The sequence below is a fragment of the Microcebus murinus genome, chromosome 21, assembly GCF_040939455.1.
Source record: "Microcebus murinus isolate Inina chromosome 21, M.murinus_Inina_mat1.0, whole genome shotgun sequence".
Lineage (NCBI taxonomy): Eukaryota > Metazoa > Chordata > Mammalia > Primates > Cheirogaleidae > Microcebus > Microcebus murinus.
In genome coordinates, this window is record NC_134124.1 from 16,744,680 (window position 1) to 16,761,892 (window position 17,213).

The 17,213-nt window shown below is 53.5% G+C and overlaps 1 protein-coding gene across 5 annotated transcripts in view; it reads left to right on the forward strand.

Moving 5' to 3' along the window:
• The window catches only part of NDST1 (N-deacetylase and N-sulfotransferase 1), a 65,381-nt gene extending 48,833 nt beyond the window's left edge, over nt 1–16,548 (forward strand). For all 5 annotated transcript variants that reach the window (XM_012791059.3, XM_012791075.3, XM_012791037.3 and 2 more), the window contains 8 exons: nt 433–615; nt 1,563–1,659; nt 2,848–2,971; nt 4,933–5,107; nt 7,662–7,832; nt 8,498–8,607; nt 10,369–10,471; nt 11,427–16,548. In XM_012791059.3, coding sequence (XP_012646513.2) covers nt 433–615; nt 1,563–1,659; nt 2,848–2,971; nt 4,933–5,107; nt 7,662–7,832; nt 8,498–8,607; nt 10,369–10,471; nt 11,427–11,546 — 1,083 coding nt within the window. In that variant the 3' untranslated portion in view covers nt 11,547–16,548. The remainder of the gene's footprint in view (nt 1–432; nt 616–1,562; nt 1,660–2,847; nt 2,972–4,932; nt 5,108–7,661; nt 7,833–8,497; nt 8,608–10,368; nt 10,472–11,426) is intronic.
• Nucleotides 16,549–17,213: the final 665 nt, after the last annotated feature.

Sequence of the window (17,213 nt, forward strand, 5' to 3'; positions counted from 1 at the left end):
AGGCTTCCCGGAGCCGGGAAAGGGCGGAGAGGCGCGAGGGAGGGCCCGGCAGTTGGGAGACCTGCTCTCCCCAGCCCTGGCCGTGTCCTGCCCCTGCCGTGTGACCCTGGCTAAAGAATCCAAGCTTGCATTTTTTAATGTTAATACAGAAGTGTTAGCATTTTTGTGCATGTTCCCTTTCCTGCCCCCCCTCCCCCAATTTACAGAACAAAACACAAACAGCTCCCACATCCACGTCCCATTTCTGGGTTCACACCTGGCTGTGTCCAGCCCAAGGTCATATGGCAAGTTTGTTGGTGGCCCCAGCGTACCTTGCCCTGTCATTGGGCAGCCCTGCATGCTGAGGTAGGGTCAGAAGGGTCAGAGGTGGGGAGAGGGTGGCTCAGACGCTGACCAGCCCCTGCCTCCCTCCTCTCCCATCCCCCGGAGCAGATCAGCATCTTCATGACACACCTGTCCAACTACGGGAACGACCGCCTGGGCCTGTACACCTTCAAGCACCTGGTGCGCTTCCTGCACTCCTGGACCAACCTCCGGCTGCAGACGCTGCCCCCCGTGCAGCTGGCCCAGAAGTACTTCCAGATCTTCTCTGAGGAGAAGGACCCGCTCTGGCAGGTGGGGGGCCAGGCAGCCTGGGCACCTTGTGGCTGGGATGGAATGCCCGTGATCTGGGCACAGGCTCAAGGCTCGGCCGCCACGCCCTCACACTCTCCCTTGAATGTAAACTCGGGCATGTTTGCTCACCAAGGTGGACACACTTGCTCCTGTGCAAACATATGTGAACATGTATATATGTGTGCACACCTCCCCATGCAGACCTGCATGCATGCACACTCATGCACAGCCTTGGGAAAAACTGTTAAAAAACCGAGTGAACGCAGTGTAGGTGACACGTAGAAAGCGACTGCCCTGCGTTAGACTCTTTCCAATCACTTTTGCTCCCATCTAACTCCAGCAGGCTCTGAGCTATTGGGAAGGGGAGGGTTTGGAGATAGTTCTTGGGAAAGTCTGCGCCTAGGGACAGTTAAAAACTGGGAGCAGAAGCTGAAATTGGTCTCACAGTTCAGACTAGGGGGCCCACAAACCATGACTTATGGGCTAAATCCAGGATGTGGTCTGTTTTGTAAATAAAGGTTTATTGGAGCACAGCCACGCTCCTTCTTGCGTGTACTGTCTGTGGCTGCTGCCCTGTTACAGGAGCAGAGCTGGGTGGTTGCAATAGAAACTGGGTAGTAGCCAAAGCCTAAAACATTTCCTAAACGTTTACTAAAAGACTTACTAAGCTCTACAGGAAAAGTTTGCAGACCCCTGGCTCAGATGCAGCTTGTTCAGTTAAATTCAACAAGTGCTCATGAGTTCCTATTATGTGTCAAGCACAGGGCTGGGCATTTTTCTAGGCTCTTTGGGGGACGTGTCAGCCACTCAGCGTCTGGAGGTGGGGCTGTGACAAGGACCAGTGTAGGTATTATGCCGGTCAGGGCTGTCAGAGCCACGTATCTGTGTGCAATGGGAGTCCATCCCCTGGGTTCTTGGGCGCCCTCACTTCCCTTCTACTGTTTTAGGATCCCTGCGAGGACAAACGCCACAAAGACATCTGGTCCAAGGAGAAGACTTGTGACCGCTTCCCGAAGCTCCTCATCATCGGCCCCCAGAAAACAGGTAGGTTTCTTGTTCTTGGGCCAACTTCCCCCATTGCTTGCTGTCTCAGCCACAGAAGGCTGGAGAGACCTCACCCTTGCCCACTGCCCAGTAATCTGCTCCCTCTTTCCCAGGAAGTGGGAGTGAAGCTGGGGTGAATTGCCTTTCAGTATGGAGGTGGGAAGGGGGTGGAGGGTGGGCATGGAACTCTCCTATTTGCCCTGAATTGCAACCTCGGGGAGCTTTCTCTGTGTCCTCCTGGGAGTCTCTGAGTCTAGGCAGAGAAGTCCAGATCAGCTGCTCTGCAAGTTTGAGCAGTGCCAGGCAAAAGTAGTTCATTGCAAAGAGCACTATGATCAACTATTCATGTCTACCAGGGGTACGGGAAGAAGTATTGACATGATTGCTAAGTGTTTGCCATCCACACAACCCTGCAAGGCACAAATGGATACTCCCATTTTATAGTCAAGAAACTCAAGGCTCACAGAAGTTAAGTGACTTCCCTTAACACATTTAGTTAGGTAATGGCAGTTCCAGGTCTTGAACCCTGGTCTCTGTGACCCCAGAGCGTATACTGTTAATTGCCAAACTCTCTAGCCTCTTTCTCTTTGAGGCCCTCTCATTATAACATATAAACCATCACACCGCAGGGAATGAATGAACTACCCGAGGAGGAGGTAGGACAAGGAGATGGGTGGGTGGGGCACCCGAAATAGGAGACATTGGAGCCAGATTTCTTAGGTCTTCAAGAAGTTCACATGAACAGAGCTGGAGGATCATGAGCTTGGTTTTCCCTGAGCTCCTCCCAAGTGCCAGAGAGGACAGAGGTTCAGAGCCGGAAAGGACCACCAGAGAGCATCCAGCTCAGGGATTCTGGGGAGACAGCAATCAACTTGGCATGGCTGTGGAATGCAGTGGTGAGAAGGTTTCTGAGGCCAAGTCCTTGGTTAGCGATGAAGAATGCTTTGATGGATTAGTGATGTCTGCAGTGGGTACAGGAGTTAGGGTGTTCACATGCATGCTCTGTGTTTGCCATCCTGGATTTAGTATAGTTCCTTCGTTGTACAGATGATGAAACTAAGACCCAGGGAAGGGAAGGAACTTTCCCAGGATCTCCCAGTGAACAATGGAGAGCTAGGCCCAGAACCCAGATTCCATCTTTTCGTTGGGAGCTGGGCTCTGGGTCTCAGCCGCCTCCCCTCCCCATAGGCACCACAGCTCTCTACCTGTTCCTGGGCATGCACCCGGACCTAAGCAGCAACTACCCCAGCTCAGAGACCTTTGAGGAGATCCAGTTTTTTAACGGCCACAACTATCACAAAGGCATCGACTGGTGAGTGGGCCTTTCTGTCCATAGCAGGATGGGAAGGCCATCATGGAGCCTTCCCAGGGGGCCGGCTGTGGCCGCGGCAGGAAGCAGCTGGTGCTTATTCACACGCAGCTGAAGTTCCTGTAAACAGGGACAAAGCACGATGACCCTGAGTCATGGCATGAGAATGTTGTCACGGACAGGACACTTGAGGAGGAAGCCCTTTGCACCTTTGCCTTGTCACCTGGGGCCAGAGACTGCTGAGGCCTGAGTCCATTCCTCCCTTTCTTGCATAGAAACATCTGAGTCCTAGGGGAGGAGAGGGACTTGCCTAAGGTCCCCAGGTCTGCTGGGGACAGAGCAGGGGCTAAAGCACAAATGTCTGGCCCTTTCCATTGTGTGAGCTGGCCTTTCCCACTGCATGGAGCCTGCGCGTGGCTGGTGGTGGAGCAGGCGTCCTGGCGGGTCCCTCTGAGGCAGCTCGCCAGCCTTAAGGTGTCACCTAGGGAGGTGGTGAAAATGGTCGCTTCCCACCAGAACCGGCTAGCAGAGGCTGCCTGAAGGGTGCGGGGGCTAGTGCAGAGATGGCTTTACTTCCCAGTTTCTCAGCTTGCATCTTTCTCTACTGTTTGTCTTTTACGTCAGTGGGTTACCTAGGTGGAGAGATTGTGGGCCTTCTATTTGTTTGTTTTTTGGTATTTTCTGTGCACATTTCTCTTTTGTCTGTCTTTCCATCCATCAATCTGTCTGTCTGCCTGTGTGTCTATCTATGTATCCATCCATCCATCTTTCCATCCATCCATCTGTATCTCTAACATGTCCACAATCTTTTATCTAAAACCCGTTGTGCCCAGGTGTGTTATTGGAAGTCAACATTTTTCACATTTTAGAGAAGTAATATGGTATGAAACCATGTATTTAGCAACATCTTCAGCAGCGCCTGGGGCAGCACCCATTAGTGAATACCTTAATATGTAGCAAAGTGTATGAATATTTCGGGGTTTGCTGCCAAATGGCTTTGCTACAAACTCAGGAAACAAAGCTTCTGTTTTTGGAGTTTTCTCAGTTTAGATATTCCAAGCGAAAGATTGTGGACATACAAAGACAATTCAGAAAGATGAGAGAGAGTGTGATTCCTTGGCCCCGTTCCTGAGGTTTTGATTTTGTAGATAGGTCTAAGGTGGGCACAGGAATCCAACAAGCCCCCAGGTGACTCTGATAAAGGAAGGGGGTCCTTGGGTCACCCTGGGGAACTCTGTTTCCCAGGATAGAGGAAGGATCCTACAACCTTAATTAGGGTGGGCTTTGCTCCCCACAAACCCCCTGAAGTTGTACCCGAATTTTGCATAAATAGGTGCCCTCGGGAGGGTCCAGAGTGTTTTTGCTTTCAGAGGGTACTAATGCCCATGCACCACCCATCACTCCAGGTGCTCACCCATGGCAGGCTGGGGAGGCGATATGGATGGCAGTAGGTGACCCCCTCTTGTCTCCTGGTCCACAGTGACAGCCTAGAAAGTGCCATCCCAGGTCAGGAAAGAACCCCCACCTTCTGGAGGGAGAAGGGGGCCTCCCTCTTCCCCATGCTGGTCCTCCCTGGTCAGCCAGCGCTGGGCTCTAAGCCCCAGTGCGCCCCCTGGAGGCAGAGGGAGTTAGAGCCCTGTCCAGGTAGCCGCAGGAGCGTAGTGGGATGGCGGGCAGGATCCCGGGGTTTAGGACTGAATGACAACCCACCTCCCGTGCCCTGCAGCCTGTGGCACACCTATGAGCCTTCAGACCCTCCAGACCCCACAGCGTCCCCTGTGAAGGAATGGGTTTGGAACAGGGAGGCTGCCCAGTGGCCATCCCCCACTAGAATCCCCGCCAGAGCGAGTCCTCCTGGGACTGGGGGCGCTGCCCCCAGCGACCCTCTCCCTCTCGCGCTACATTCCCCAGGCCCCCTCCTCACAGGTCTGGCCTGTGAGCCCCGCTCTCTGGGCTTCCTGCAGGTACATGGAGTTCTTCCCCATCCCTTCCAACACCACCTCCGACTTCTACTTTGAGAAAAGCGCCAACTACTTTGACTCGGAAGTGGCGCCCCGGCGGGCAGCAGCCCTTTTGCCCAAGGCCAAGGTCCTGACCATCCTCATCAACCCAGCAGACCGGGCCTATTCCTGGTACCAGGTGAGTGGGGCTGGGCTGGTCTCTCTGGGGGGGGGGGGCGGTGCAGCGCTCGGTCTGACACTCAGTTACTAATTCACTCAACAAATATTTATTTATTTATTTATTTATTTATTTATTTATTTTTTAAGATAGAGTCTCACTGTGTTACCTGAGCTAGAGTGCCGTGGCATCAGCCTAGGTCACAGCAACCTCAAACTCCTGGGCTCAAGCAATCCTTCTGCCTCAGCCTCCCGAGTAGCTGGGACTACAGGCATGCGCCACCATGCCTGGCTAAATTTTTCTATATATATTAGTTGGCCAATTAATTTCTTTCTATTTAATAGTAGAGATGGGGTCTCATTCTTGCTCAGGCTGGTTTTGAACTCCTGACCTCGAGCAATCCGCCCACCTCGGCCTCCCAGAGTTGCTAGGATTATAGGCGTGAGCCACTGCGCCCGGCCAACAAATCTTTATTAAGCACCTTCCGTATGTGGGCTCTGCGTGAAGCACCTGGAGCGTGGTGCTGGGTGAGAACAGAGCCCCACCTCCATGGCGCTTCTAGCCTGGTGGAGGACACAGGCAGACATTGATGGCAAAAGCCAGCCGCCAGTTAACCACCCTGCCCACCAAGCTTCGCGTGTGGTCCCTGATTCTGGCACTGACAAGAGGTGGGGTCTGGGTGAACCTTGAGGAAGCGTAGACTTGGTGAGCAGTGGTCTGGTTGCTGCACACTGGTGAGGTGGGGTGGGAGCTCGGGGGATGGGACACAGGACCTGCCACCTTAGTGGAGGATGCAGACGCCTGATCGGGTAAGGCGGTCACCTGGACTTCAGTACATGATAGAGGTATGACTCCTAGTCCCTACTTGAGACACGTAAGAAGCAGAACTTTCTTTAACTTCTATGGCCTGAATTAGTTTACTCTGAGTGCCAGCCCTCTGGGCTTACAGGAACACTTCCAGGACTTTTGTGGGGGTGGGAGCAAGTCCCTCCCCTGGCTGACAGCCTTCCTGGGGTTATGCCACACTGCCGAGTATTTTGATTCAGAAGTGGCACCCTAGCAGGCAGCTGCCCTGTTGTCCAAGGCCAAAGTCATGACCATCCTCATCAACCCAACAGACCAGGCATCTTCCTGGTGTTGGGGGCACCTGGGCTTTAGTCCACAGTTACCTGGGAGGTGCCCACTGTCCTGGGTTAGGAAGGCTCCTTCAGGCTTGGCCACTTCTGGTAGCTCCCTGCCCCACTCTGGGCCTCTTCAGTTGGGTACTTTAGTGGCTGCTCCTGTCTGGGGTGTCACTGTGTCCCCCGCAGTGCTGGCAGGAGGCAGGTGCAGAAGCTCTTTGCTCCTGGTCCCACAGGACTCTCTCCCCCTCCTGCCACTCCTGGAGCCGGATGAGGAAGCCCTCGCTTCCTCTTACACCTCAGGGCTTCTGTTTATGCCCTGAGCCCTTTCCCATGGGCCTTTTATTTAGGGGAAAAAAAACCTCAGAAACACGCACAGGGCATTTGTCTCTTCTGCCATGCACACCAGGAGGTGTGCCCCCACCTCCTGGCGATGAGCAGAGAGCCATCTGCTGGGGTGGTTTGTGTGTGTGTCCCCTTCTTGCAGATTAGAAAACCAACATTCAGCAAGTTTCACGTGGTGGCATTGTGAATTCAGGCCTTCTAAATCTAAGACCCTATTCTTTCTTCTGTCCATGGTCGAGAGGGGTGAGGGAGATAAGAAGAGACTAGTTCCTACCAGGAGGGTCTAGGAAGATGCTGGAAGGATGGTGGTGGCCTGTCTCAAAAGGAGGTCAGGATGAAGAGGAGGTTGCTGTACACCGTTATGGCCCCTGCCCTGGGCCGTGTGGGATCCTCCGTGGAGGGGGGTTGGCTGGTGAGGGTCTTGCCCAAACCCTGGACTTTGAAAATTCTGCAGATTCTCATGACCCATGGCATTAGTTGAGGTGGTTCAGACTCAGCATTTTCCCGTTTACAGTTCTTTCCCAATCCTTCTGATTTCAGAAAGAAAAAATGCTCAGTTTGGTTCAAGTGGCTCTTTTGTCCTTTCTAACACTACTAAGCTCTGTTTTCAATAAAGAGAGTACAGGCTTTGGGTTCAGGGCCTGTAGCAGACATTTGTATCCGACTGGAGTTTGAGAACATTGCTTTGTTTATCTGCATTTATGAATGGTTGCATTCTGTAGGTGATAACTGATCCTAGTTTTCTATTTATGGAGCTGATAGTTTTCTTTTGAAATAAATTTTTGTGAAAAAGAAAGGTGAGTCAGTATAAAGAGAATTATGTTGACATTGGCGCATACAAGTGGTTTGTGGATATGGCAGAAAACACAGAGATGGGGTACAAATGGCCGATGTTTATTATAAGCCCTGATTTGGTCCAACTCCTGTCTTGCAGAGATGGGGAAATGGGGCCTCTGGGGCCAGTGGCTTCCCTGAGGCCAGACAGCCAGGACTTTGAACCCAGAGCTCGTGGTTCCAGCCCAGGATCTGTCCACCTCATGGTGTCCCACCAAAGGCCACTTCTTTTGTGCCTTCCCTGTGACATGCCGACCTTCTCCCCTTGCCTGCAGCACCAGCGAGCCCATGATGACCCAGTGGCCCTGAAGTACACCTTCCACGAGGTGATCACGGCCGGCCCCGATGTGTCCTCAAAGCTGCGCGCCCTCCAGAACCGCTGCTTGGTCCCCGGCTGGTACGCCACTCACATCGAGCGCTGGCTCAGCGCCTTTCACGCCAACCAGGTAGCTGCCTGTCCCTGGCCCTTGGGAGGCAGTCACAGTGCTGGCTTGCTGTAGCTAGCAGAGAGCCCAGAACCTCTCTCGCCAGGCCCAGGGCTACAAATGCCCTCACTGGAGAGTTAGACCTTTGGGTCTCTAAAAAGGTTTTAGCTCTGTTTATCCCCAGGTTGATACGTGGGAACTCCCCACGCCCATGTCCCATCACCATAGGCTCTGGAGCCCTAAGGGGACCAGAAATCCCTGGGGTGGGCAGCTGGGAGCGAGGGGACTGGGAGGGAGAGCCTGGTTGGAGGGGTAGGCAGGGGTTAGATCACATGAGGCCTTTTAGGGAAACACTTGGAGCATCTGAGCAGGAGACATGGGCATGAAGCTCGGAGAGAGACTGGAAGGGGGATGTGTGGCTAGGAGGGGTAGACAGGGTTTTGGTGATAGCTTAAATTCCAAGAGAGGATGACATCGGGCAGGGGAAGCCGGCAGGGAGTTAGCCCACAGAGGACCGAGGCTTGGAGATACTTGTTATCCAGCTGCAGAGGAAGAAGCAGGGTGAGCGTGCAGGGTCCCAGGTTTGTAAGCAGGCCCGTGCCTGCTGCTGTGCCCACTGCCCTGTTTGCCGCTGGAGTGGGAGTGGGAGCAGGTCCAGATCACCTTCTCTTTTTCCTTCTTTCCAGATTCTGGTCTTGGATGGCAAACTGCTGCGAACAGAACCTGCCAAAGTGATGGACACAGTGCAGAAGTTCCTTGGGGTGACCAACACCATTGACTACCACAAAACTTTGGCGTGAGTGTCGCCTGGGTCTTTCAGCAGGGCAATTTCCCTGATCAGGCACCTGGGCCAGAAAGTCAAAGGCTTGAATAATTATGGGAAAGACGCAGGTTCATTAGCAAGTATGAAATTTTATTAACATGACTCAAGTCATATTAATAAAGGTATCCACTTAAGAAAAAAGGAGGTAATTAATCTGTCCTACTCAGGTCAGCCCACCCCGGGGTGTCCTCTTCAGTCTGGGCTGAACATTGTTAGAGTGTTTTATCTAAATAAGTTAGGCCAGCAGTGAGCAGCCCCGATTCCCACGGGCTTTCTCAGCATTAGATTTTGACTTAAATATAATTTCAGGAAAAGGAAACCACACATGTAATTGTTGTGGCTAATGATCTCATTCACTCAGAACCTGGCATGAGCGCACTGAAAATGCCCGCCCGTGATGCGTGGGCGGCCGCCTGCGTTGCAGGGGCGCGGGGCGGGGAGAGGCCCCTTCCAGGGCTGTGTGACAGGTCAGGCCGGGTGAGGAGCCTCAAGAGGAGGAGGAATGGAGTCAGCCTCCCTGACTCCATTCTTGGGAAAGCCTTGCAGCAAGAACCTTCCTTTCTCACTGTCGTGGAAGTTGAAGGTGGAGAAGGGAGGGAAATCAGTTCTTCACCTTGAGGCAGAAAGGGGCACCTGCCAAGGGTGTGGGCTGTGGTGTCAGGGACGCCTGGACTAGGATCCCAGATCCATTTCCTTAAGATTGATTCTGTTTTCCTGACGTCCTCATGCTCAAGAATGTCCTAGTGGCTCCTGATCTGGGCTGGATTCTGATACCAGTATGCCTCCCCTCCGTGACAGCTTCAGATCTCATATCCCCAAAATGCCTTTGAAGGTAGCATGATGTTGGATATGGAAGTCAGTCTTGCTCCGTCATTTCTTAAAGTTACTCCAAAAAATCATAGGCATGCTTAAGTGCAGCTGCCGATACTGCATTCTTGGCTGGGCTTGGCTGTGGCTCACGCCTATAATCTTTGCACTCTGGGAGGCTGAGGCGGGAGGATCACTTGAGGTCAGGAGTTTGAGACCAGCCTGAGCAAGAGCGAGACCCCTCCATCTCTACTAAAAATAAAAAAAATGGGCCAGGTGTGGTGGCGCACGCCTGTAGTCCCAGCTACTTAGGAGTCTGAGGCAGGAGGATCACTTAAACCCAGGAGTTTGAGGTTGCTGTGAGCCAGGCTGATGCCACGGCACTCTAGCCTGGGGAACAGAATGAGACTCTGTCTCCAAAAAAATAAAATAAAAAATTGACAGATATTGCATTTCTTGATAAAGATGCAGTTTATTAAAAAGCAAAAGAACCTTCATTGAGCTTTTTTTCTCCTCTGTTGTCACTTGAAGCTGGGAGGGGTAAAGAAGGCTTCTTGGGTTAAAAAAAAAAATGTTACTTACCAGTAAATTAGAGAATGCTTGGAAAAGATTTCCCAGAATAATGAAGGATAGGAAAGTTCATTTCCTATCAGAGAAGGCTGCACAGCCCAGAGAAGCCCCAGAGTATGTGAGATGCCTTCTGCTGGGTGGAAGGGCAGGTGTGTTTGGTGTCGCCCAGGGAAAAGTGTGGGCCAACAGACGGCAAATAGTAGCCCACCGATTAGATGAGCACGGGTTCCGTGTGCGTAGGGGAGTAGAGTCCCTGAACTGGGCTCTGCCGTTCCTGAGGAGCTGGAGCATTGCCCTAAGGTGGGAAGAGGATGGGCCGGGCCAGCCCTCACCCAGAGGCTTCCCCCCGCCCTGCAGGTTTGATCCAAAGAAAGGATTCTGGTGCCAACTGCTCGAAGGAGGAAAAACCAAGTGTCTGGGCAAAAGCAAGGGCCGGAAATACCCAGAGATGGACTTGGATGTAAGTGGCGGACACGCTGCCCATGGCAGCGGGATGAGTGGAAGGGGCTGTGAGTGGGAGGAGCCTTTTCTTGGGCAGTGTTCTTAAGAGGAGGAAAGAAATACGGGCTGGGACATGGTGGGACAGAATTGATGCAGTCAAACAAGTATTTATTACCTTCTAAGGGCTGAGTGCTGTGAGTTTTTTGGTTTTTTTTTTATAATTTCAGAATATTACGGGGGGGGGGTACACATATTTAGGCTCCATGTATGGCTTTTGTACAGTTTGAGTCAGTGTTTTCTTTTGTTTTTTAGAGATAGGGTCTCGCTCTGCCTCCCAGGCTGAAGCGCAGTGGGCTGATCATAGAAGGGGGTCGTGAGGATGTCAGACATGGTCTCTGGCTTCAAGGAACTCCTAGTCTAGGAGGGGGAAGTCACACGTGCCACTGAGGTTAATAGAATACAAGGCAAAGAGTGCTTCGAGCAGTAAGAGAGGCACACAAGTGCTCTGGGAACTGAGAGCGAGGGGATGTCACTTGAAGCTGGGAGAGGTAAAGAAGGCTTCTCAAAGGAGGGGTGGCAGTCTCCACAGTTGGGCCTGGAAAGATGGGGTTCATCCCGTAGGATTTGGACCTATGGAATCGGGTGATAGCCCATTCTTGAGTTCAGAACAGCATATGCAGAAACATAGGGGAAAGGTCATGGACTGTGAATCTTGTGGTGGTCCCTTTTTCCTGTTTGCTTCTGGTTTTGATTAATTCTCTCTTTTCTCCCTGTCACAAGAATTTTGACCTTGTGAGCTATATTTTGGTGCTCTCCTACCATACAGGAGTTTTCTATTGGAAGCTACCATTTAGAAGACGATTGTGAATCATTAAGAGGTGTATGGCTTGGTGCCAACAGAGTGGTGGTTTTAAAGAGGGGGTCACTCTTGAGCCAGCGCAGCACCGAGATCTGAGCTTTCCTTCCCGTTACAGTCCCGAGCCTTCCTGAAGGACTATTACCGGGACCACAACATCGAGCTCTCCAAGCTACTGTACAAGATGGGCCAGACGCTACCCACCTGGCTGCGGGAGGACCTCCAGAACACCAGGTAGCCGTGGCCACCACAGCCAGACTGAATGTTAGTGATGGCAGGGACGTCCCGCCGCACGCTGAGCCAGACCCACCTGCGGAGTCGGGAGCGGGCCGCAGCCAGCCAAGCACTTACATGAGCAATACTCTGCTGAGGCCCGTGTGGGGCCAGGAGAAGAGCCCGGCCAGGTCCACAAGCGCCTCAGAACACCCACTGCTGGGTCTGTGGCCAACAGGACCTCCCAACCACCAGAGGTCCATTCTGTTCACAGCCTTTCCTGGGGAGGCCACTTCCTGTTGGTGGATGGCCACTTCCTGTTGGTGGACGGCCACTTCCTGGTAGAGGAAGTCCACAAACTCTCTTTTCTGTTCCTCACTGTGTTCTCCCAACCATCCCCTCTCCTTCATCCCATCATGCCCTGCTCCAGCAGGGCATCCCCTCAGTATTAGCTGCCATATTTTCCCTGTCCACTGACAATGAGGGAGAAGAGCCCAGCCGGGCCTTTTGCCAAACCAGGGAGAGAGACTGGACACTTCCCTGACTTGTTTCAAGCCAGGCTCTTCAAAGGGGTCAGCTGGATACCCAGAGTCAGTCACCAGGCTGGATGTGAGGGTGGCCACCTCGAGAGAACTCTGAACCTCCACACCTGGTTCCTACCTTCACATCTCACCTTCCCTTTTGGGGGAAAGAATCTCTGGTTCCTATAGTATCCACCCAGTTCCCAAGGCCTCCTGTAGGGCCCTGGAGCACTGCCATGCCATTTGGGCCCAGGGACCCAGGCCTCAGCTGGACCCCTTCTTCACCCTGGGGTATGACGTGCGTGGTATTTCCTGTGGTAAAAGACGGAGGCGGTTCAGGAGTCTGCCAGTATACATGTTCCCCTGTACAGACGTGCCCCCACCCACCCAGCCTCGGCTCCCGGCAGACGTGGGCAGAGCTGGTGAGACGCCAGCCACTGCTTTGCCCCAGCTTCCTGCGGCTGAGGGTTTCCAGAGACCCCCCTAACCTCCCAAATACTAAGAAGCTAAAGTATTTTAATATTTTGTTTTTTCTTTTCTTGGTGCCAGAGTTTATACCCTGGGTGCTGGGGTCGCACTGTGTTTTTTATATATATATATATATATATATATAATGTGTATATATATATATTATATTTTTTTTGGTTGGGTTTGTTTTTAATTCAGTCGTAAAAAATGGTGGTAAGCCCCAGTCTCAGGGGGTGTCTTACCTTCGTGCTAGAGAAGGAGATGGAAGGGAGGGAGGGTGTGTCTTTATGTGTCTGGGCCTCAAGGAGTCAGCAGGAAGGTGCCCTCAGAGAGGTCTCTCTTTACTCTCCCCAGTGCCATGGCTGTCCTGGGGCTACCCTAGGTGGACAGAGGTGGTGAGACCCACTCTCTCCAGGAAATCTGGCTTCATGAAGCCCAGTGACCCTGGGGAAATTTTGGCCAAAGCAAACAGCCAGGGCTGCGGTAGGAGAGCTGGGGCCCAAGCTGGCCCGTCCCCTCTCCCTCACATGGTGCTAGGCTGGGAGCTGCTCTGGGAGTTAGGGTGCCCACCGGCACCCACAGCACTGGCTCCCGGCCCCTGTAGACAGTGGGATTTCTGGGCTGATGTCTGATTGGGGTCTGCTCCTCTCCCCCCTTAACAATGTGAAGTGACTGAGGCTGGGGTGCTTCTCCCCGGCCCCCTCCCAACTGCCAGTTCAGCTTTGAATCGACACCCAGGAAGTGCTTTCTGGAGAGCCTGTCTTGTTCAGAAGACGCTAGCATCTTGGGCTGGACGGGTCCTTTGACGGGTATGGAGCGGGTCCAGCAAGGGGCGCTGGCCTGCTCGGGGGATGTCACGGAGCTGGCTGGGAGCAGGGCCGAGCCTTGAACCCGAGGCTCCCGATTCCGAGTCTAGTGCTCTTCTTCCAATGCCACACTGCCTCTGAGCCCTTCTGGGGACCCTGCTCTGTGCCAGGTTCCTGTCCCTCCCTCAGTCACAACCGTGGTCATTCCAGAAAATGGGGACAAACCACTCCTTCCCAGCCAGGGTGCCTTTGAGCCTCCCCACCCCCAGGTGTGCGTGTGCCCTGCTGTCTTCTCCCCGCCCGGAGGTCCCGCCCCAGGCCGCGCGCGCCTGGATCCCTTCTGAACCGACGCCCTTTCCTCACGTTCTCCGCTGGGGTGGAGAAGAAAGTTGGACACTCTCGGGGACTGGCCGCGTGCAGTCTCGTCGTGTCGAGAGCAGTGTCCCCTCACGATTCTCAGTGGGGCCTGCAAGCCTGGGAGCCGCGGGCGTCGTTGGCCCGGCAGGGACGAGGAGCGGTGTCTGAGGACAGGGTGGCATGTCTCCTCGTGCGCTCGGAAAGACCTGGCCGCACCGTGGAGCCAGGCTCCCGGAGAGGGGCGGCGACTTCCGCAGCGCAAGCCCCGGGAAACTCAGGCTCCTCGGGTCTTGCCTTTTACGCCGACTTGACAGCTTTACTCCTTATCTGTCAGGGAGGGCGTGGGCTCTGTGATCCCTGAAGACCTTGCCGCTCCCGAGTTCTGAAATCCCCCCTCTGGGCGGGGCTGCTTCCTTCTCTCAGAGCTTGGGATGCAGAGTCGAGCTGGCCTGGGCCGGCCCTGCCTGGGCAGGCGGCTGCTCCTCTCTGTGCTCCGGCCTCGGCAAAGCGGGCAGGTTCGGGATCCTGTGATGGCAGAGGAGATATTTTCGCCCGGGACCTTCCGGGAGCCTGGGGACCGGACTTGCCACGTGTCCCAGATCCGTCTGTCTAGGGCCCTGCTGCTACTTCCCTTCCCACTAACAGATCTTTCTTGAGGACCCACGAGGCCCAGACACAGCCGGGACCTGCAGGTATTGGGTGTGTGTGTGTGTGTGGGGGGGAGACAAGCTGCCCTAGGGGCTCTCAGCGACTAGGCACACAGACGCCCCCGCCCGGGAAGAGGGGACCAGACATGAGTGGGGCTGTGCGGTCAGTCTTTAATGTCCACTAATTCACTGTAAGCGTTTGGCCAAAAAAATAGAGAACTAGCTTGAATTGTGCAGGTGACTCCACCATCCGCTCTGCAGCCCTCTCCACGAGCCTTCGCCTTGGGAGGGTGCAGGCGGGAGGCGTCACCTACAGCAGCCTCAGTTGTTGGGTTCTAGAACCTTCCATGATGTGAGCACCTTGCTGCTCAGAGGATGAATGTGAAGCTTAAAGATGGGCCTTTTCCGAGCCCCTGTGTACAAGCAGTCGGTGCTTCTGGGCCCAGCTGAAGAAGCTGGACTGACCGCAGAGGTTAGTGGCCCCCACACGGAGTCGTGCCCACAGGCCTGGTAAAGGGAGGAGCAAGTACAAAATTGTCTTACCGGACATTCTACTACGAACTCCGGCTACCCAGCATCTAGATTTAAAATTATTAACATTTTGTCACATTTGTTTCTCTCTCTTTCTGTACATATCTATATATTTTTTTCTGATCTGGTTTAAAAGTATGTTGCAAAGGTCGTGGGACTTTGCCTTTAAATGCATCTCCTAAGAGGTAGGCATTTTCCCACCTATTGGTCCAACATTGCAGTCAAGACAGCACATCATTTCCTAACGACAACTGCTATCCGGTCTATATCCAAATGTCCCCCACTGTCCCCCAAATAACTTTGACCTGGTTTTGGAATCAGGCTCCAGTCAAGGTGCACACACTGCAATTTTCTAGCTGTGTTTTTTAAATCTCCTTGAATGGCAAAAAAGTCTTCCCTCTGCCCACTTTGAGTTTTTTAGTGACATTGTTTTTGAGACCAGCAGGCCCGCTGTCCTGTCGGAAGTGCCACGTTCCGGATTTGTGGGATTGTTCCCTCATAGTGTCACACAACCACTTCCTCGGTCCCCTGTGTTTTCAAGGGTAATTCAGGCTACGTGGGTTTTTGCCTTTCACGCTGACTTGACAGCTTCACTCCTGCCTAAGATGCGCCTCCACTGTCACCTGTACCAAGTGCCAAACCAGCAGAGGAGCCAGGGGAGGGCCAGGGAGGCTCCCTGGAGAAGGCAACGTCACGCTGGGCCTGGGGGGAGGGACTGGGGGGAGGGACGGAGGGCTCCCTGGAAGGAGGCTGGGCCAGGCAAGGGGAAGGAACCTGCTGGGAAGGAGCCGTCTCTGGCTTGAGAGTCCTGTGCTGCCCCCTTTGACCCTGGGGATGGGCCACAGGGCACAAAAAACACAGCATTTCTCTGTCTGTTTTTTGGTCCCAGGGTTCTCGCTTCCCGGAGGCCTGTGGTCTGTGCACTGGAGCAGAGCTGGGCCTCGGGGCGCTCCAGGGAAAGGCCTCCCCCAGCTGCAGGAGGCAGGAGCTGTGCAATCTCCCACTGGGTGCATTCAGTAGCAGCCCCACCATCTTCCTCCCAGGCCCCTGCTCCCGGGTGAGCGGGCAGGTGGGGTACAGCCGCAGCAGGGTTTTCACAAGTGCAGGAAGGAAGCAGCTCTGCCCTGGTTGAAGTGAGGATGGGGGCCCAGACCTGCACCCCGCTCCGGGCCCTCAAGACAGCGCTGGGTCCCTGCTTTGCCATCTCTGAGCTAGATGTTCTCGCTGGCTCAGACGGCCAGAGATTGTGTTAGTTACTCCGAGCGACGGGCATTGGCTTTATGTGGGGTCCATGCCAAGGGCTTGGGGGAGGCTCTGGCTGTGTGTTATCCTAAGAAGTTCATCCCTACTGCTCTTCTTCCTCTTTCTGGCCCTAATGAGGGAGGAGAGGGTTTTCTATGACTGTGCTAGCTTTTATTATCAGCAAGAGGGCTCCTTTTGTAATTTGTGCATGAAATTCATGTCATTTCCTGGGGAGAGGAGAGGGCTGACTGGAGAGGGAGGGGGGCACGCTAGGGGAGCAGGCAGAGGTTTCCTTCCCTTGTGGGGGGTGGGGAAAGGGGTGGAGAGGGGGTGCTACCCAGCTCGCCTGTGAGGGCTCTCAAACCAGCCGTTTTGGGTTGTGTTAAAGGTGAGAACCTTCCTCCATTAATGTACAATCTTGAACTAACTGCTAATAAAGTGGGGTTCTGTTTGTACACATTGGTCCTGTCTGTCTGTGTGTCTGACTTTTTTTGCAAGGCCTGCAGGGGAGGGTGGAGATAGGAGTGTTTGCATGCATGGCCAAAACTTGTCTCCCCCTAATCCTCCACGTGCACGCGCACACACACACACACACACACACACACACACACACACACGGTGATTTGGTCAAATCAGATCATTTCCACTGGGTTATATATATTTTTAAAAATTTTTTAAAACTTTATTTAATATATTTATTTTTTAAATTTTTACAACTCCATCTATTTTGTGATCCACTGAGTTATAAATTGAAGCTTTTCCAGATATAGCAGAGGCATATCCCAGGGCAGCCGGATTGTCAGAAGTGCTAGGGTCGGAGCACTGGACTGAGAGGGGACTCAGGGGCAAGCACCATTTCTGCCACTAAGGTACTTGGGGATGGGGGGCAAGTTCCTTTTTTTACTTTCTGATCCTCAGTTTCCCTCATCTTTTAGGGGTGTGGAGGGGGTTGGACTCAGTGACTTCAACTGGAGAACTTGCCCAAAATGCAGATTCCCAGGCCCACATGCAGGGATTCAACTCCAGCAGATGTGGGCTGGGGCCTTGCAAGCATCTGCGTTTGAAACAAGCTCCCCGGCAGGTGGGGCACCCCACTTTGGGAAACCTGGGCTCAGATTGA